Genomic DNA, 22,598 nt, shown 5'->3' on the forward strand with positions numbered 1-22,598 from the left:
TAAATTTACTTGTTTTCAGAAAGTTTATAGCTAAATGCTTTACTTAGTTTTCTCTCTTACATTACAATAGAACTTGGCAGAAATATGATCCTTTGCCATATCACCAAGAAGGAACATCTGATTCCTGGAAAGACTGACAGACACAGAACATAGCATGGGGAATTCACAAAGACCATTTCAGGCATTTAATTTAGGTGTCTCTAAGGAGCAATTATAAATATCCAACACTTGACATGCTGAATCTTGATTCAGCTTGGCCTTCTAAGATTTGATTTCCCAAAGGCAGCTTAAAAGTAGATGCTAAGAGTAAGCCTCCCCTCCCTACAAAGTCACTGTACCTTCCTTGCTTGACTTTTATTCACTTTTTAAAGGAAAAGGTAGCTAGGGAATGAAACACAAGCATTAAAAAATCATTATTCAAGAGGTTATTAAGAATATTTTAAGGTTGGTAAATGTGTAAATATCCAATTCATTTAAAATTGAGCGCTTAATAAGCAAATGGTTCATTTGGATTATGAAAGAGAAATAAACAAATAACTCAAAGAGAATCAGACACAGTCATTCCTATTCAACTCAGTGAAAGCTGTGAGCTTCAGAACCTACTCAGATGCACAAATTAAAAGCAAAATCCCCGAACCTCTGTCTGCAAACCTTAAATATTGGAGCTAAACCAGTCTCTAACAGCACATGGAGCTCCAAACAAGGTTTCTGCAGGTATTCAGATGTCTCTACAGGAAAGCTGAATATATTGCTGCATTCTACCAAGTCTTTCAGTAATGGTTTCCAGATTGGAATTTGAACACTGGCCTGAAAGTGGGGTGAAAGAGAGAGGAAGACTAGTATTCATAGCTATCTTGACAGATAACTAAGCTCCATGTGTTGACTTCAACAGGAATGTCATAGAACTCTCAGAGTACCTTTTTAGTCCCTCTCTTTTTTAAGACAGTCCTTCCTGTACTGCCATGCACTGAGTCTACATTTTCAAGGTCTTTTCACAATCTATCACTTCAGACCATTATTTAAAAAAACAAAAACAACTTAAAAAAAAAAAGCACTAGAAACCTGAGTAATAGAAGGGAGCTTGGTAGAACACCATGTCATACCATCACAAATCATGCCAAGTCAAGTCCAAGAGTAAACAACCACATAGTCAACATTCATTTTGCTGGCTATATTAATTCCTCTTCTGGGGCACACACATGCCCACACACAGCAAACAAGATTTCTTTCAGACGCAGTGTCTGTTCTTCTGTAACTGAGGTGGGCTTTGCATATGTCATGTAAGAAGAAAAAACCCTTCGTGCATGCCTAGCTGTGTCTCAGTCAGTTGAGAATCCAGGTGGCAAAAGACATGAAAATAGCAGGAGAGAATGGCAGCTCACAGAATCCATATGCACTACATATAGGAGGATGATCATTGTAATAACCTGTCTGTGTCAAGCCATCTGTCAGAACAACATGAGCGACAACACTCCTACTTCAGCGAAGGAGAACAGCAAGGCAATCACCCGATCCTGGAGCTGTAACAGGCCAACTTTCCAATGTTAGAGCGCTTTGCAAGAGGAGCTAAGAGGAGCTTTAACCTGGAGTCTAACTTCACTTTCTTGGCCAAGCAAAGACATTAAAATCAAAGACTATCCATCTAACAACATTCTTCAGTCTTGCAGCCAAGACATGTATAGTTTGGAGATTTTCTGAGTTTTCCCTGAACCAAAGGCAAAACTTAGCTTCGTACTTGCTCCCTTTTAAAGTGATTGAGAGAAGAGTGATGATTATAAAAACCAACAAACTTTAAAAATGGAAACAAACTTTAGGTAACATTTACTTTTGTTTAGTGGAATCACGGCTTCAGTGGTCTAAATTTTTTTTGCCATCCAAGCAAAACAAAACCTACCAAAATAATCTATTTTTATAAGATGCCAGAGACAACAGGAAAAGTTTGAAGCGGGAGAATAAAATGGTCTGTCCTGCCCTCCCTTCCTAGGAAAGAGGTTTTTAGTTGAGGAAAACAGAGTGAAGAAGTTGTTTTCAGAGAGAAGACTGTGAAGTCAAACTGATCAGAAGGATATGACAATGCTGCTAAACACAACCTTACAGAGCAGATTTCAGAAATATTTTAAGGCATAGTAGTCATAAACCTCAGAAAAAGGGAAGATGGCCTGAAGATTCTCTGAAATCTTTATATACAGGTAGAACAAAAGTCTGTCAGAAAGGACCTCAATAGAGCTGATCCTGGCTTGAACAAGAGATTAGATTACCACTTGAAATCCTACTTTACTCCACAGAAGACAGGGACAGGTCTGTCCAAACATCGAAGTCCTCCACTCTGTAATACACACATAGATACAAACAATAATACCTACAGGAAGACAGTTATGTGCTGTGTATAATAACAAGCAGGTGGTATTGGACTAAATTGTATTCTACCTGTCTTTGTAAAGGCCTTGGCCATCACACAAGTTTTGACTTTGATGTTGTAAAAGTACTGCTGGTTTGAACAGACAACCCACCAGCAGAAAAACCAGGCACTGGTGCCACAGCAATTCACTTAGCAAGACTGAATCTTGCTTGGCTTTTTCCAGTAATTTTTACATTCATGATCCAGCAGAAAGTACAAATAATTTCTGATGTTAGCATGATAAAGAAAGCATCCAACAGATAGCCTGAGCTCAATGTCTGTTCAAACAGAAGAGCCTTCTGTCAGTGTCAGATGTGATACACCTGTGAAAGATGCACTTAGAAGATTTAACTATTTACTCATTGCAGTCAAGTAGCCAGAGGTTGAAAAAATATAAAAAGGGTTAAAAAAATAAAAATGATGCACTATAATATGGCTATCACATAACAGCTGCACTACCATACAAGGCATGAAAATAGGTGCACCACAGTGTGACTCTGGAAGATTAAAGGAAGCACTTAAAAAAACAACAAAGTTTTGCTTTGGGTTTGGGAAGAAACAGTCTGCAGCTTTTAATTAACTTTCTACAGATAAATATTATAAGATACTTTTAAATTTGCAACTGTTTTACTGGAGACAAACAACAGGTTGTTTTTTCCCCCTCTCAGAAGAACTGTGTCTGACATATATTGGGAATTCTTCCAGTCCCTCAATAAAAAAAGAGCCTAAGTATTTTAAAATACTTTTATTCTTCTGCAATTGTTTCTTCAAAATTTTCAGTGACATTAATGCTAAGACAAAGGAATCTAAAAATTACCTTAAGATAATTAAAATACTGCCTCCTCCCTTCCCTTGCTCGCTATGTTTTTAATCAGTTACTAATTCTCCAGTTAACCTTTTTATTGAAGAAAATATTAAATTATGTAGGATTTAATTTTGTTTGTATTTCAACATTAAAAATTCAAGTTACTAGTAGAAAATATTTCCTTCAATAGCCATCCCCACAACCCTGCCTCAGTGAGGAGGGGTAAATGTATTAAAGAGGAGGTAATTCTGCAGGGTGCTCCAAGTACTCGGTCTTCCTAAAACTTATCAAAGTCAATAACTTTTGTATGAATTCCTTAAGATTCTTGGAACGTGAGATACTGAAAAAAAGAAGAACTGGAGAACTGCAGATGAAGGCCAAGCCAATGAAATCGATGTCTCTCTCAAGTGCACCAATCACATCCATAATTCTCTGGAGTTGATTCATTATCAGAAAAATCATAATATTCTTAGAACAGCACAGAAAGGTTCCTCTGTTCGTAATCTGGGCAGAACCTTTTGTTCCCAAAAGGTTTAAATTTACAGTAAGGGATGTCAAAACTGGCCAACTCACCCAGAGAAACACACAGCTGTGGGAAGAGATCAGCCCAAAACATCTCTAATTTCATCATGCACACCATGAGTGCAACTTATTGTTGTTAAATTAAAATGCGTTTTCAAATAGTTGATGTAGCAGTCTACCTTAAGCCAGTGAAATAGCATTTCATAGGTACCACACCAATAAAAGTTTTGGCATACTAGAACTACTTATAGTAAAAAACCCAACCAACCAAACAAGAAGTCCTCAAAAGAAACCAATTCTATCAATCTGAGTACTACTATGGCTATAAACATTTGTAATTACAAACACCCCCCAGACAAATGTAAAATACAAACTTGTAAAGACTGTCAAAAGTAATTAAAAATCTACCAAAATTCACAATATTTATTTTTTCCTCCTTTTGGCATTATACAGCACTAAAAGAAAGCCAAAAATAACTGTTTGGGTGAGGGGATTTTCTAGGCACAGCCTGTGAAAGAACTAAGTCAGAAATTACTCGGCATCTGCTATTCTACCACAAGTAAAAACCTCATTGGATGCAAAGCCAGAATTCTCTAAACTTCTATTGAACCATGCTTTTTAGAAGGTACAACAGGGAAAACCAATATTGCCCACAAGTAAAAAAAAAGGTCAAGCTCATAAATTTCAAGGTATCATACCTCTGCATCTAAAAACCTACAAACATGCTGCAGTAGTCACCAAAAGCTTTTTTTTTTTTTTTTACAGAAAGAGAATGTATTACGTTAATAATGCAGAAAACCAAATGTAGGGTAATGGTGAAATACAATTTTCATCTAAATCTGTTGCAACAAAGAAATTGTACAATATGATTCCAGGATGATTTTCCCTCTCATTCCCCCCCACACCCAGAGTATTTCAAGGCATCAAAGGCATCAAGATAATTTCAGTTCCGTACTTCTTGGTCTATGATACTTCAAAACAAATATGATAAAGATATGAGGTACTGTGAGAGGTTTATAGAGATGAGATGCATGCTAATAAACACATGAGAGTCAGTGGTTTAACCAGATTTAAAAATCTACAAAATTTTAGATACTTATAAAATACTAGACTTTGTTTTCAGAAAAAGTTTTCATACTCGTTGGTTGCCCAGAAAGCACTCATTTTCAAACTGCTTCTAAAATTTTGAGTTCTGAGGATGAAGACCTATTCTCAGTAGCTTGTTTTTAACCCAAAAAACCCACATCAGGGGACAGTACACAAACATTCAATAACACACAGAATACATAATACACTGTTTCTTGAAACTCTGCTTGGATCTAGAGGTCTACAGAGGTATTCAAGTTGCTCACCTTCTATTCGTCTATTTCTCACTATATGTTAATTTTCATGTAAATAAAATGTTACAGATGTCAGGGAATTGTTAAATCAGAACTAAATGGTGGCCAAATTTGTTTAATGCTTAAGTTCTTCAGTTCTCCAAACTATTTAATGAGGAAACAAAGAGAAGACGTCACCTTCACAATGTAGTTTTTGTGGCCTTTTGGAAGAACAAGATGCCCATGTAGTCCCAGAGAGAGAGATATCTCCTGCAAGTATCCAATAACTTTGTGCCCAGATTATACCTCTTAAACAACCTTACACAATCCTTTCCTCAAATTTTCCAGATGAAAAAAGGTGAAACTTTGTAACAAACTGAACTTTCTCCAACTTAGAAAAGCGTGTTGTGTTATGGTATGTACAGTATTCAAGTCCTTACACACACCCCTATGTAAAGTATCCTATATAGTATCAGTCAGAGAACCTCAGTCTTCTTTGTATCTATCCTCATACCACAGCTATGAAATGAGTAAGTTGCTACTACACAATTTTTATTGATAGAAGAAGTGTAGCATACAGAAACCTTGCAACTGACCACAGTCAGAGATCAGGAACACAAAGCTCCCAGGTTAAGTTCCCAAATAGCATCATCAGCAGTAAGAGAATCACAGAGGACCTAAGCATGGGAAGGAACTTCTGGAAACTTTTGCTCAGACCACCTGGTTCCAGCTCAGCTGGCACCTCCAAACTGACTGAAAAATGCTCACAAGAGATGTAGGACCCGTCTACAACAGATGTAGTTAGTTTCCAGGATAAGGCCCCTACCCTGTCCTTAAATACCACAATCACAAGGGTTATGAGTAATGCCCTCTGACATTAATGCAGTCAATTTTCTTTTATAGATTCCAAATAAACATGGCAGCAAATAATTTTCCTCCACACTAGAAGCTAGCATTAGACCAGGAATTCTATTCTCCTCCAAGTATCCATCAGCTATCACCTTGGAAGATACAACATGGAAAGAAACGTGATGAAAAGGGATACAAGTGAAATGCATTCGTTAAAAAATTTGCTGTCCATAGCCCCCTAATGCACGTGGTTAATAGGACCATTTCTGAGATAAAATTTTTGAGACAGTGATAAATCTTCTGTCTTCAAAACTTTATGACATGTTTTAAAACACTAAATGAACACTCGTAGCATGACATAAGAGAAGAACGAGGTGGAATGAGTCTTATTAACGAATGCAGGTGTAGCCTTTCAGAAGTCAGAACAACTTGGCTCTTCAGAAACAGACCCAGTATAATTTGCAAGCTGGGATTCAGAATATACAGGGGCACCTTTTTGTTCTCTACAGCTACTTGGCAGTGCCAGGGGCACAGCAGGGACTAAGACACAGCAACACAGCAATTACTGAATTAATTCAATGAAAGTAATCGTCTCTGCAGTTAATTAAATTACTGTATTTTGATTTTTCTTTATTTGGTCAAATTATGTCCTCCCTTATGTCTGCAAATCTGTTTTACACCTTCATTCTTCCCCCTCACTTCACATTACAGGCTCAAACAACCAAATTCCATGCTGTGAGCCTGACAAGAAATCAAAAAGCACCATCAAGGCCCTGCATCGCACGATTGTCACTGACTCAACTTGATTCCAAGAATCCACATTCCAGCTACAGCCTTTCACCTTTTTTTTTCCCACTATTTGCTTGCAACTCCTCATCCTAAAGATTCATACCCAAGCCAATGGAACTTTGCCCAAACTGAAAATTCTTTAAACAATAGCTCTCAAACATATGATGTGACCTACAATAGGTTATTTCTGAAAACAGTGTAGAACATTTTTAGGCCAGCATTAACTGCTGGATTTCTCATGGTATAAAAAGTAAGAGTTATTACATTTACTGCTATGATTCTTCTGCTTCTTTGTGGTATCCAAGATTTCCAGTGTCCTCTTTTGCAGCTGCCCAAGTTCCAAATTTGCTTTTGGTCAAAATTACCAGAGATAACATCTATAAATACAACACTTGCTTTAAAATGCATGAAAAACAAAGTCCTGTGTCTATTGTAATTAGATTTTAATTTAGTTTGTTTTATAGCTCAAATATAATTGCAATACAAACTTATTAGAAAGATTTCAGAACTTCATGCAATATGAAATATATAATCTTACATTAAAATGTACAGCCATCAGTAAGAAGACTGACAAGTTCTCCCACTGCAATTGTCGCTTTGGTTTCTTTAAAATACATTTTTGGCTGCATTATTCATATGGATTAAATACCTTACAATAAGGATTAAATTAAGGTAATATTCATGCTCATGTGCATTGCTGTGTACAGTAATACTTCCAGAGTTCATTGTACTCTTCAAATGTATCAAGGCCAACAAGTGCTTAAGTTATGCTGTGAATACACTCTCAACCAATAAACATTAAGGAGTTATGTGTCAGTAAATATCAAAACCAGCAGCAAAAAAATCCCACAAGTATAACAGCGGTATTGAGCACAAAGAAATTACATTTATGAAAGGCTGAGATCAGTTTCTCAAAGCAAGATATAAATTATTCAAGCATATACATAAACAAACAACCTTTAAGAATCCTTATTAATGAACTTATAGCACTGAAAAAATGAACCACATTTGGTGGGGAGGAGGTCCATACAGTGTCATAAAGTGTCCATACAGGACACTTTTTTCAGTAACTGAAAAGTTACGAAAGTCACTGGACTTTCCTTCTAACAGAAAGGTTGAAATAATTCAAAGGCATTGGAAGCTTCAATTCAGATGTCAGAAAACAATTCTCTACACACAACCTCACAACATGTCAAGGAAGTAGCACTACATACAGCTTTAAGGATCAGCAGGATTAAGACCAAAGACTACAACATTCTCCAGATGGCACGGAAATCTTTCAAAGTAGCAGTGCACCAAGCAGCAAAACACCACCTTGCCCATTCCACTAAAAACATACATTTAAAAACTGGATAACAGAAACAATGGCAATATTTTTAAATAGAAAAATTATTCAAAGAAAATAGCTAAATTACAAAGAAACTGTAATTACAATTGCTCAGCCAACATTATTAATTTTAGTGAATTTCCATTGTCCTCAAAATCTATGCACCTAAAAAAATCATTAATCATAGTCAATTTTTTGGCAGAATGTTTCCTTAGAATTTATCTATTAGTGTCACAGTAATCATATATATGGAAAAAGTACAACAAATACTTTAAATTTAGATGCTGAAAGAACTTTTTTCCTCTTTTTTAGTATTAAAAGGCAAAAAATTAAAGGGAAATGCTACAGCAGGATCCAGACTGCAAGAAAATCCTGTATCTGGGCAGGTAGTTGGGAGTGTATATGGAAGAAATGCCATGTCTTTTATTAAAATATTATTTCTGTATCTTTTATTAAGCATAATAATGCAACACCAGAAACAGCATCATTGCATACTAACAAAGAGGACAGAGAATCTTCATCTCTTCCTGTGTCATTTAATCATATGTCCAAATCCACAACCAAAGGAAACAATTGTACTATTTACCCAGATGTGCTCTAACACATAAAAATTTTGTGGTTGATTTTGCTTATTGCTTGGTTTAGGAAAAAAAGCAAGCCCCTGAATTATTTAGAAAAACAGTCTAAATGAAATGAATAGATTTTTCTTTTGCTTTCTTCTTGGATTATAAGACAGCAGTTTAACAGAACACCTTATCAGTTCTGTTCTTCTCACCTTCTTATTTTCTCATAATAAACATATACTTGTTATCAGTTTGCATTTTTTTCTTAGTGGATTCACAGCCTCAGAATCTTTTCACTGAACAGATCCAGTTGGCAACAATGCCACAAACACAACGCCATGTTTTTGGTTAATCATTAGCATTGTTCCTCTGTTTGCTCCTCAGAAGCTCCAACAGTGAAGACAGCAGTAGAAATTCCACAAAAATCAAGAATACTAACAGCTTTTTGAAAGGTTTTGGAAAAGTCTCAATCACTTGACAACATGCTTGATCAATCTATCCTTTTTTGCATATAGCCACCACTTACTAACAAGCATTTCTGTACCAGCTGAAAAGTACGGCAGGAACGGCAGCCTATTTTATACAGATAACCAAAGATTTGCACTAAGAGAAGCTCAAGTTGAAAAAGACAATGTCGTTTCTACAAATCTGTGACTTTTGTAGTTCCAATGCTCTTATTCAAATCCTATGCCACATCTTCATTTTGTCCCTTTTATTTTTTGACTTGTGATGCACAATGTATATTTTTAAGTGGCTTCATATTAACAAGTAACACCCAAGCATCATCTCAAATTTACCTATTTAAATTTTCAGAAATTTCTCTGCCACTGTTTATTAGGAACAGTGCCTTTTGTTCATACATACATATAAAATGGAAGCATAATCTTAAGTAAACTTGACTATGAATGAATGTTCTTGTCAGCTACAAGCAGAGGCATGTCCATACCATGAAAGGGAGAAGTGAATCTTCACAATGTAAGGACTTCAAAGTCAGGAAATATTTACCACCTACTTCAATCTAATTTCAAGCTCTGCTCAGCAAAGCGATAGCAGAGGAGTGACAGTTACCAATCACTTCAGAGTACATTTCATCTGCTGCATTATTACAAGCATGAAGTCTCAAACTTCAGAAGTTACCTGAGTAGAACTGAGAAGATTCTGATCAATCAACAGTAAAAAAATAATAAAATTATACAATCACTACCTCTGATATAACAATCTTTCCTGGATATAAAATAGCTTTGTGAATTAGAGCCAATAGTCAAAATGAAATGAAGAGATTTACGCAAGATTAACAGAAAGACTAGTGCTGTAGAAACAGAACAGATACATCCAAGGCACCAATACAGCTCTATTCAAAAAATGCAGGGCTCACCACTTTTCTTTTTGGTTTGAAGAAAATAGTAATTGCTTCAATACAGAGAGCAGCTACCACAAAGTAACAAGTTACTGAGGGCCACTGGCTTCATGATGACTACACATCCCACAGTAAGCACCACTCACACTAGGTAGATCACTCTCTAATCTACCTGCCTTGTTACCCACTCCATTACAGACACCTAGCTGGAACTTGGGCACAAACAAAGTTAGGATTCACCAAATAAAGGACAACAAGACCCAACTAACTCTAACACGTTTGTCAGGTGTGAACTGCTTATGAATGCAATATTGTAGTCTTAACTTCAGATGTTAACTTGCACATCTAGTTGACAGAACCTACTGTTCCAGCTTCATTCCCTTCATGACACTACAGATAAACAGCTCACATAATCCAGTGTCACAGCCTGACTTCTGTGCACCAAAAGCTCAAACACAAGTAACACACACAACCAAACCCTTTTAAAAATGTTTAATCTAGAATTAGAAGCTAGGAAAAAAAATTTGCAGAGACATGGGTTTGCCCCCATTTTGACACAGCTTTTGCAACACAAAAGTAGGACAGCTTCCAGGTAAACCATGGTAGCAAGGTTGTAACACATGAGTAATGTAGCTACTGAGAGGGAATGGAATTCTTATTCAAACTGCTGAGTTTATCAGGATACACCATTTGTAAAATGGTAGCAAACTACAACAGAATTCTCAGCCATAGCACACAAACCCATTCCATCTTAAAGAAGAAATGTGTTGCAGCAAGCAGTAACAACTCTGATTTGGGCAGTCAAGTAACTGTGTAAAGAAGTAATTTTTAGACTGTAAATGAGAAGTTTTATGAAAAACTTGTGTTCTGTGTCTCAAGTATTGCTAGCATACAAAGACTGTAGGAATCTAGAAATTAGCAAATAATTTGAAAAGAGAGCATGTTGAGAATTAAAGAAAATCATGAAACAGGATAATTTTATAATTATATTTGCCAATAGTTTGTCTAGAGTACACTTCAAAATACAAGAAAAGCTTTACATTTGTAATTTTACCACACTGCTTAAAACAGCTAGTGAAAAGTCACCAACCTACCATGAAAGCTAAAACATTAAACCTAGCATGAAAGTTAAAAGGCCAAAAGCTATTTTGAAAATAAAAAGAACATCCTAAGGTTTTTGAAACTGCCTTTGGACTTTCCAAGTTTAGCTCTGAACTGACACTCAAAATACTAAATTACTTCTTCATTATTGAAAAAAAATAAAACCCCAAACCAACTTTATCAAGATCAAAAATATTTACTGCAAAGGCTGAAAATAGCTGTTCCTACCTCCACTTTCGTTCTGTAGAGAATGAGACGCTTTAGACTACCCACTTTAGCTATGTGGTTGAAAGCCTGGGGTGGTATTTTATCACATGATGAGAGATTTAATTCCTGAAGATTTGGACACATTTCAGTGATGACCTCCAAGCATGTTTCATTAAGGAAATGGCCACAAGACAACTCAAGACGTACTAGTTCAGAGCCACAGACTTTCAGGAACCTGTAAAAGAAGCCCACATATTAAGTGAAAATTTAACATACTTTCAGGTCAGAATCTGAATACTGTCAAAACCGTAACCATGTAAACATGAGATAATTTCTTTCAAAAAAGAAAAGGCAATAGTTTTGACAATTCTGCTTTGGTTTAGGAAGCTAATTACATGCTTTGTTATTAATGCTAACTCTAAGACAATGGAGCAAAGTAATGCAGTGATCATGTTTGAAATGTTTTAAAACAGCCGAAAGCCAATTTTGACAATGGCCTGTAAGTTTACATCAATAATTTCGTATTTATCTCAGAAAAATCTGAAAATATAAAAATTAGGTTAAACAAATACTTTTAAATGAATGATCTATTTAGAATTGTTTTAGACTTTTAGAAAGGAAAAAAATCTCATTCTTTTCATTAACTAGTCAGAATCAACACTTGCTAGCTGTTCTAGGACAGAAAATCCTGAGGAATATTTGACTTTAATTGGAATTATAAAAAATTAATATATCATTTGAAAACAGACCCAAAATGTAGAAACTTTGATGGTCTCTACGTTTTGCTTTCCCGTCAGAGATCTCATGTCAGAATCTCAAACTCTTTTATCTCTAATCTGAGCTTTAACCAAAACCACATAAACTTAGTCCCTTTTCATTTCAAAGATAACCTTCAAACCATAAATTAACCACTAGGCTTGTAAGCTTAATATTTAATAGGAAAAAAAAAAGCCCACACAATTGCCATGCTTATGTTGTATTTTGATAGTTCCTCCAGTAGAAAAACTAGTGTCCTAAACTACAGGTTGTAATGAGTTTCCCATGTTATTTCCTAGAATAATGGACCTATTTGTGAAAGACCAATAATTAGTTTCTCTTAATAAATATTCTGATCTGCTCTCTTACCAGTTCTATCCTACAAAAACATTCACACAGACAAAGCAGCTTCAGCGACTTCCACCCCGAAGTATTATTTCTTGGGTTTAACTGATATAATAAAAATGCCAGACAGACACAAAGCTCCTGCTTGCACAAAAACTCCTATTGCTACAAGAAAAGTGTTATTAGCCTTCCCAAGCATTTGTTCATGTTGAAGCTTAGTATGAAATTGCTGCTGCTCTTAGAAGACGACACATTCAGGGAGGCATTCCTCAAAAAGCCCAAGACTTGAAATCCATCTTTCAAGATCCAAGTTTCAAGCTACCTCCTTTCCTTATTTTTTCATTACTTACTCAAGTCATACTTGCCATTCATTATCACCTTTCTTTATGCCTTTCACCTTGCATATTACATGGCCTTAGTGTGATTATGTAAATCCTATATAACACAGAGGGAAAAGGAGAGTCCAGGGTGGCATCTCCATCCCTGGATGTTTCCAAGAATCACCTGAAACCTTGACTGACCTGATCTAGCGTTGGGGACACTGGTACTTCAAGTGGGAGCTTGGAGTAGACGACCTTCAGAGGTCCCTAACATCCAACATTTCTATGAGCCTAAGCAAACAGAAACAAAGAGAGGGTCTGAGACATGAAAGGGGAGACATAAGCCCCAGAGCCATAGGAACTCTGCCATGTGAGGTCTTCAAGTCTACTCCTCCACTGTTTTTTTTCTAACTCTGCAGTCTCTATTTAGACTTTATTTTAGCTTTTAAAGTCAGAGTTTAATAAAACACTAAGCAGCTTCTATACTGGATACAGTGAATTAACAGACTGATAAGCCTTCCTTGGGGAATGTCAGAGCTGAAATGACACAACAATTCACAACAATTAACATCAGGTATTTAAACATTTAAGTGCTATTTTAGACTAGCAATAGAGTTCAACACAATTATGGAGAAATGCAGGATGGAAATCCCCCAGAAATCAGAGCAGAGATATATGGATACACTGCTGATTACCAATTAGCCAATTCCTCTATTTAATGAGTGCTTTGACAATACATTCACACAGCTTCTTTCATCAACAAATTATCAGGTTTGTTTGAATGATGGTATTTTCCATAAAACTTTTGTCAGTCACCACTTATTATACCTCCAGCTTTTAATTTGTTAACAAATAAATATTTTATGAATTACTCCATTACAATAATGGATGTTAGTTTAACTGCCATATAATTTAACAGGGCTTGGCTGTTATAAATGTTAGTAGAGATCAATGCTTTTCTCTTTCTAGGACTATTAAAAGTTAACATTACCAGGTCAGGGAAACACTCAGTTAACCCCCTAGACATGGAGAAGAACTCCAGGCTCACCAGCTGGAAGAGTTATTATCCTCATAATATTTTATTTAAACTCATTACACTTGACACACAGACAGAGACCAAACACAGAGACAGCAACAAGCACTGCCCTTCATGGGTTTGCTGCCTTGCTGGAAAAGGTTATTTAGGAGACATGAAACAGAAACAAAATGGGGATAAGGAACATGCAGCAGCAGGGTACAAGAATGAGTGGACATTCATATAGGAATGAGAGGAACAGGGACAGGAGGAATCTGAGGAAGTCAACAACCAGCACAGGGCAGAGAACACTGGGCAGAAGTGCAGAAGTGCACAGTTCTATGGGGACACCTTGATCTTTGTTTGAATTAAACAGACTGCTCAGGATAAAGGTTTTTGCTGCTGTCTTTCCACACAGATCTCCATGCAAAGCCATACGGCAAGGTAGAATACAAATTCTCATGCTTTCGAAACAAATGTGGCATGGTCTTCATACTTCTGAGACTTAACAGTCTCAGAGTGACTGGCTTGATTTAGCTAATCTGAAAAAAAAAACAACACCCAAAAAAGCACCTTCTACCCAAATCAAAATTTCTTCACATACTTCTCCTTTAATCACTGAGGATTGACTGGTTCCTGCTCTCAGTCTCTCCTCTGTTCTGCAGTCATCCATCCCTTTAGTTTTTATTATCAATATTTTATATACACCATTTCTGAAGTGATTTCTCTTCATCCCTTCATGTTTGCTATAAAATATGACTGAGCAACCTGGGATAATGTGAGCATGCACATTTCTTTTACTAGACAGTGTATTGGGCATTTCCCTTGAAGTTTATCCTCACTCTAGACAGCAGTATTTCAGGCCTTTTAGTTGTTCAGTCTTGTTTCTTTCTAGTTTTTGGAGGGGGGAGGTGGGCCCTGTTTTGTTGTTTGTTTTTTTTGTTTGTTTGTTTTTCCCCAGGGGGGAGGGGATTGTTGTTTTTCATAAAAAAAGGAAACCCACTTGCCATCACCTTCTGCCTACTCTCAAGAACTGCTGCTTATTTTCAACCCCTCCAGCTTTTTAGAAGTAAGGTCTAGTGAAGTTTTCCTGAAATATCAAATATATCTATTAGCAGGCAGGATGGTATTTGCTCATGGTTAAACCCATCATAAGGGTCACTTAGCCCACTAACAATTCCAATCTTGTAATTTATGTGTATATCATAAGCATATCTCACAATCCAAAATTAAAATCCAAGGAACAAGAAAGAGTACTCTTCACATCAGAATGTAAGACCTCCCAAAGGAAATTCTCAAAATACCCTTAGACATGTGCTTATGCAAGTACTGAACACATCACATTTCTTCCAATGATTTCTGGCAGATCTAGAACCTATAATTCACTCTTAGCTTAATGATCCTCACTTACTCTATATTCCCCAGTTCAAAATTACTGAAAATTCCATAAGAAGTAGGGATCACAGTCCTGTACTCTTTCATCTACTCATCCTCCCAAAATATAATTAGCTACTGTTTTATATTCCTTTAGTGCAATTAACACAACAGTTTTCTATTATGCTGATTTTACCAAATCCTTTTTCAATTAAAATCTTCACTACTGATTTTATACTCATTGACATATATTTGAATTTGGTATCCAAGAGAGAGGGTGGAAAAGGTAAGCAACTTCCATTTGTGAACAACACTGGGTCGGACAGAATTTTTTTCTTTAGCACTTCCCCTTTTGGTGTTACCTTAAATTAGCATCCATGTTAGGGATGTTACCTCTGTTACTTGACAGATACAATATTGCCCCATTTGCCAGGCCTTCCTTGGTCTAAGCCTCCTAGAATCATTATTTCATAAAAACAACCATTTATGTCTGCTTCAAGCCAGCTACATGCTCCTTCCAGCTACTCAGGTCTCCTGTTTCCAGAGCCTGCCACCAGACAAGCAAAATGTCAAAACCTACCTCATTTCACCTCCAAGATCTTGAGAGCCCCTCTTTCTTACTTAGTTCTATCTATATGATTACTTGCACAAACTCACAGAGGACTTTCTGCCTTACAATTACAGCATTGCTTTTAATAAAATGGTTTGTAGAATTCTATTTTAATATCCTTCTTAAAGACCCGTTCATGCATTTTTAAATTTACAGTGATGCATTTCCTTTCAAGAATGTCAAGTTACAAGACAGCAGCAGCATTTCGAACAGGTAATTGTAACAAAGTATTAAGGCTGGTAAGAGTGGAGAACAACTGGGTACACAGAGGTGTAGGAGAAAGAAAAAGAACAAATGGCATCACAAGGGCTAGAACAGAGTCAGATCAGCAGGACACTGACATCCTTGAACACTTGTGCAGGTAGTTTCCCAGGGCACACTGATCAGGAGATGAAGGATAGGAGCAGTGCAGGATGGTGAGACCACATGCCAGACAAATTGATTTGGACACACATCTTGGTTCTCTTGGCACATGCAATAATGCATGCTTAAGAGTGAGACTTTGTAAGGTAATTTGGTTTTAAAATTAAGTCACTTTCCCTTCCTCTAGCTATTCTAATTGATAAAATATTATTTTCTATTCTAGCATGTATTATACTTCCTTTTTGGTAAGTAAATCCTAAAACATGGCATGTAAGTAAGTAGAATATCAAGTACCTGATCTTGTGCTTTTCTCAACATAGATTAAACTATATCAAGAAAAACATGCAAAACAAACATTATAACTTACTCTCAGCCAACCCTCCCTAGTTTTACTAAAAACCTCTGGAAATTAAAGCAAGAGACAGACCTGATTGTTAAATTGAGAATCCCTGTAAAGTAACACAGTACTCCATTTTCTATGACTACTTGGTGCGTATTTCAGTAATTTCTCTTACCCTCCTACTAGCTTGACTTCTAGCAAAGCCTCACCAAATTAAATATTTTCAAACCACTCTTCTACTAAAGGCAATGAAAGCCTTCAATTGTCAACAGCAACAAAACTGTTAAAGAAATATTCTGGTATGTGCTTGCCATGCAAATACTGCATCACTAACCTGAAAATAAAACACTATTATTTCATTTTCACAGTGTAAAACATCAGATATAAATAAAAACCCCAATTCCTCAGATATTTAGAGTTTAAACAAGTTTATGACGTTATGAGTGATCCAAGGAAATCTGCATGCAGAACTCCGTTTTTAAACTGTCATTGTCCTTGAGCTGTTTAAACCTCAGAGCGTTTATTCAGAATCTCAATATTTACTACTCCTCCAATCAACTCCACTCACTCTTCCTATATAGATCCTACCCAACCCCCATACTGATATTCCCCCCAGCATGAAGAGATTCACCAGGCTTCTAAAGCCAAGAGAAATGCAGAGCTGCTTATGTAATGCTTGCTGTGAATTCTTTGCTTATTCTCTGTCATTCTGCATTTCAGACTCCTGAGACTGCTCAGATACTCCTTTCACTTTTTTTGCACACATTTAGTTCAATCTAATATAAAGTTTAGTTAATTTATATTATATGATGAAATGAAAAATTTATTATAGTAATTTTTAGCCCTAAGGAGTAAATGTTATCAATAAGTTAAAATACCTTCAGCTTTGCCTCAGGATGTTCATATGCCTGAAGCATTCTGTCTTCTCATGATAATACAGTGTTTGCTCTAGTCACATTCCCTAAAATTACTTTTAACTTCTTTTCACTCTAATACATTTTTGAAGAAAATATGTATTTCCAATCATTTCTTAGTATTCAATCATGTCATGCATATATAAACATTTTAAAATGACAAATTTATACAAGCTACTACTTTTAAGACTGTCATAAGAAACAACAGATAAAAACACTTTTGAAAGATATTTTCCAAAATAAGGTTTAGCAAGACTAGCATTTAAACATATCCTGACTAGTAGAAATCCTAACTTAAACTGTACAACTGTAAGAATTAAACCAACTGTGACAGTTTTGAATTCAACACTGCCAACTGTAACTCAAAATGCTGAGAAAAGTGCAAATATATATGTGTCCTGGTTTTGGACAAAAGGAAAAATGGGGAAAAGCAAGTCTTATTCTAATGAGTCTCCTCTATTAGTAGATACTTTCATAGCAAATGAGCAGCAAATCTTCCTCTCCTGGAGGCCAGCACATTTGACAAACATGCTGATGAAGACTGTAGAAAGAAAAACTTGTGTTGGGGATTTTACTAGAAAAGATTTCTACAGAATAAATGGTTGCAAAATTATTTCTGTAATAGAAAAAAGTTTAAAACCAGACCTAGTTACAGTGGAGAATTTTTATTTCAGAAGTGAAAATGATAATCACAGTTTAGACATGCAAATTATTTAGCTTATAACTTTGCTTTTAAAATTTGCAATTGAACTGCATCTCTCATTCCCAGAATGCAGCCATCTCTTCCAAGAAACACTTTTTCCTAAAACTAAGATAATTTCAGAATTGCAACAATGTCAAAGTTTCTTTTCCTATTTGTTACAAATAAATATAATCTTTTACAAGAAATAGAAAAGGAAAATGTTCGCTCACAGATTATTAATATACAAATAATGAACAGCTGTTATTTAAAAACACTGTATACACATACATGTTACTAGTAATTCAACACTGAAGAAAAAAATTAGTAATAATAATTTTCAACTAAGTGGAAGTCAGAAATGTCAGAATTGAAAAATTTATAAGTCTCTGAATCTGGTAATTTCTTCTAAGACAATAAAGATTTTTTGCCGTATTGTATATTAAAAAAAAACAACATGGAAATGAAAAAATGTTGCCACAAAGATTCACATATGTTAAGTTTTCAAAAGACAGACTTAATACCTAAGCATCAGAAAGCAGGCACTTCATGATTTTCAAGTTGAATTCTCAATTAAAACTTGCATATTCATCTTCTGCATAAAGTATCTAACATGAAATCCAAATTTAGGAGAAATTTTCATACCCAGTTCAAATACTAGCCGATGCTATTTTCTTCCCCTACCAATAAGCACAAAAAGACATAGGATTCTTGCATTATACTGGAGGGTCTAGAAAAACAGAAGAGACATTCTCATCTTGACAAAGAATTTCTTCAAAATATTTTACTTCCTCAGGTAAGGAATTTAGGCATGAAAGGAAAGAAAATGTCTGCATACTTGAGTTAACCTTTTTATTCAGAAAACAAATGAGACTTAAGAAAACTTTTTCATATATATTAAACGTTTCTGTTTCTTATCAGTCAATTTCTGCTTTCAACTGCCATTGTGATTACCCCTTAGTTGAAGCAACAACTTTTGCTAAAGTTAAATGCATTAATAGAAGCTGTTTAACTAATGCAAATGAGCAAAGAAGCAAGAAATGATATCTTGAGAAAGCAGAGAACATGGCTGTTATACAGAGAAGAATCCCTGCAAATTTGCTATTTTAATGAGCTACACCACAGTCATATTTTCAGCTCATTGGAATATGCACATGCAACCCCCCTGTTTTCCAACAGGGCTAATGTTTTAAATCATTTTTATGAAAATATTTGCATTTACATTGGACTCCAGTGATTACTTGGCTCATACCATGTGAGCATGCAATCAGTTTATTACTGCAGCCATTCTAATACAGTCCTACTGATGACTCATCTGTACAAAGAACAACCACAAACATTTTCCTTGCGAGATGGATTTTTGATAGCTCAGTTCTAGCAGAGTGTTTTAGAAGCCCAGAAGAAAGCAAAACACTGCTCCCCCTGGAAAAAGCCTTTCAGTCACAAGCAGCTTGGAACATGCAGACTCTACAGACTGCTATGGACTTCTGCTGCTATATTTAGTAATTCCTATTGTTTTAGCTGTTTCTTTTTGCTACATCGTAACAATCACACCCTTTATAGAAAATCCAATATATTTTTTGCCTTTTAATAAAGTTGCAAATACTTAGTGACACTACCATGCAGCAGCTCTGCAAACAGCTTGTCAAAATATGTCTGTACATTTAACACTGACCTGCTAAATCCAGAAACAGAGATGGCTCCCCTGTTTCCAGTCCAAGATAAATTCAGCCACTGGATGAGCGTGCAGCGAGACTGTAGATACTCCAGGGATGTGTCATTAATCCTTGCCCAGTAAGGTTGTAAACTGAGATGAATGTACTGTAGAGGGTCACAGCAATGTTGATACAGTAGCTTACAAGTTTGTGCTAGTCTACACAGGTCTGGTACTGTAAGGTGACTCAAAATCAACTGGATGAGCTATATTAAAAACAGGAAAAAAGTCACAGATGGTCATATAGCACTTAAAACATTAAGGGAAAACTGCAAAGGAATAAGAAAACGTATTCTAAAGTCAAGAAAAGTAAAACCTTTTACTTAAAAGTAACTTCTCAAATAAATTGATTAACTATTAAATAGAACTGCGCCGCCTTCTCAGTTTGATAACATGCTAAACAAGAAAGGAAAAGGAAGATCAGCATATGAAAGTGACAGGAAGCTTTCGAACCAAAAGATTCTTTACCCATGCTAATTTAAACAGTGATATATATGTAAACACTATGTTTATCTATTTCCTTTCGCTACGCCTGCTCTTTCATTTGTGTGCTCTTTCATTTAACAGAACACAGAACTGGAATCCTCCTTTTCTGTACTTGAGTTTTAAGATGGGAGATATTTGCAAAGTACCTGGAAAAATTATAGATACCATGTCCCAGTTTCCCCACACCCTAAATCAATTTCATATTTATTCCTCTTTTCCCTGCTTTAAAAATCAGTGTTTTGTCTTCTGTCTTGTATCCTCTCCTCTGGACCGTGCAACCAGGTAAAAAATTCAACATAATCAGGTCTCCTTTTACAATCTCTTCCTTACTGTAATACTTTGAGAGCATTTTTCTTCTACACCAGAGTCAAATCGGAAAGGCAAAACCCCTTTTGAACTGTATCAGCTGAATCATCTCATCTTCAGAATAATCACCAGCCTTTCTGACTAGCATCACTGTTACAGTTTTTGTAATAACTTATGTCACACTCAGAAATTAAGACATATCCTTCCTCTCCCATCACACTCTGTTTTCCTTTCCAAGGAATGATCAACACACACACAGACATAAATACTCTCTTTAGGAAATAAAAACACCCAACAAAATAAAGAAATCTCTTTTAGCTTAGGAACTGAGAGAAAATGCACTTGAAAAATAAAATCTAAAAAATAATGTTTACTTTACCAGAGGTGTCTCTAGCAGATGTAAGCACCTGCACTCAAGTTATATAACTTAAATTGACTGTTTTCAAGAAGAGTGGGAGACAATAACTCACTGTAATGAATCAGTATTAAATTTAAAAAACTACAAGTCACAAATCAACTCTAACGGAAAAGAATCCTGTGGTCCTTTCAAAATACCAACATGTTTCATTTTAATGTCTTAGAAGGATTCATAAGACAAATCTGCCAAAAATCAGAATAAAATCCATGACGTAAAATGAAAATGGAGCTTTTTGTGAGATCCAAACAGATTGTACTTCCAATGCATCGCTTTATTATGCAGCTACTTTCCACCTCCCCTCCTCCCCCCCTCATTTTTGGAACAACAAAACAATTCAACTTCCTGCAAAATGGAAAATGTTACTTCCTACTCAGCTCCAGATTTAGTATTTAAATTTCCAACAAGATCTACATATCTTAAAACATTTTAGTTTAACTCCAAAGCAAAAATACAGTGTTTGATATACTCCAGTTTCTTTCATACTTGGTTTCAAGCCCTTCATCTTCTTGTTTGTCATTTCCCCTAAAAACAGCCCAGGCTATTGTCTCTGCAGGTGTCTGTAACTCTGATGCAGAGGAGCAGCACAGACATTTCAATGTAACAGTGCATATACATATACATACACACACACACACATATATATATATACACACACACATATATATGTGAATATATTAAAAAAATATATGCACATATAATAACTGCAGTTACATTATATATATAATAGATAATCAGCAAAGTTTGCACCCAACTGGCATTTAGGAACCTGTTGACATTTAGAAACCTAAAATATCCACAATAACTAGGAGCTAACAAAGACATAATACCAAGTTAATATCTTGATTTTTGCAAAGTCAGCTAAATATCTATTTTATTAATGCATTTCCCCTCAGATTTTTCTCCCACGGTTTCTCTACTAAGCTTTCGAGAGCTGAAAACTCAGCAGAGGCTGCACAGTTAGCAGAATTTATGTCTACAATTAATGTGACACAATGTCTGATAAAAGCAAAGTAATACAAATCTAATTAAATGAGAAAAAAGTTATTTTGTAACTTCTGAGCAACAGAGAATGGTGAATGAAACTATAAATGACTGAACAATGTCCATTTACACTAACTGATGACTTCAATGAGTATTTTGTAAGAAACAGGATGTCTTCCCACACCTGAGATGAAATTGCCCATGTCCCAATCAAAAAAATTTGGTTTTTACTGAAATTGTGCTATTTCATAATATATAGAATGAAAACATACAATGAAATGTCACTCCTATCATATTATACTCCTACATTATAAAGTGCTTTTTCCTAGCTTTTGATTAAACAAAAATAACAGATTCAAAACATACAGGCTAATAACCATTAATCACCATTAGCCTGGAGTCTGGTGTCCATCAGGAACACACTTTTTGTGTCTGTGTACCCTAGCATAAAGTACAATTTGATATCATAATGAGTATGTGACATGATGTGCTGTACTGTGATATGCTGTGTTTGTGGTGATTCCAAGAATGCTACAGAACTGAGTATCTGCTTTGAAAACTAATTTAATAATCTAGTTTCTCACAAACAACAGTTTTTACTGTGATTTTATGAAACATTATGACAATTATTATTATCTCACTCTTTCCTATTAATTAATCAGCAAAAACAAAGTTTATCAGAAAACACAAAAGAAAGACAAAAACAAAATAGAATTTATACAACACACGCTTTTTTTTTT

The 22,598-nt window shown here is 35.6% G+C and overlaps 1 protein-coding gene across 3 annotated transcripts in view; it reads right to left on the bottom strand.

Moving 5' to 3' along the window:
• The window catches only part of FBXL4 (F-box and leucine rich repeat protein 4), a 62,907-nt gene that overhangs the window by 19,345 nt on the left and 20,964 nt on the right, over positions 1-22,598 (bottom strand). For all 3 annotated transcript variants that reach the window (XM_021545011.3, XM_077782287.2, XM_077782286.2), the window contains 2 exons: positions 19,629-19,873; positions 11,259-11,472 (listed from right to left, as the gene is read on the bottom strand). In XM_021545011.3, coding sequence (XP_021400686.1) covers positions 11,259-11,472; positions 19,629-19,873 — 459 coding nt within the window. The remainder of the gene's footprint in view (positions 1-11,258; positions 11,473-19,628; positions 19,874-22,598) is intronic.

The sequence above is a fragment of the Lonchura striata genome, chromosome 3, assembly GCF_050655825.1.
Source record: "Lonchura striata isolate lonStrDom1 chromosome 3, ASM5065582v1, whole genome shotgun sequence".
NCBI lineage: Eukaryota > Metazoa > Chordata > Aves > Passeriformes > Estrildidae > Lonchura > Lonchura striata.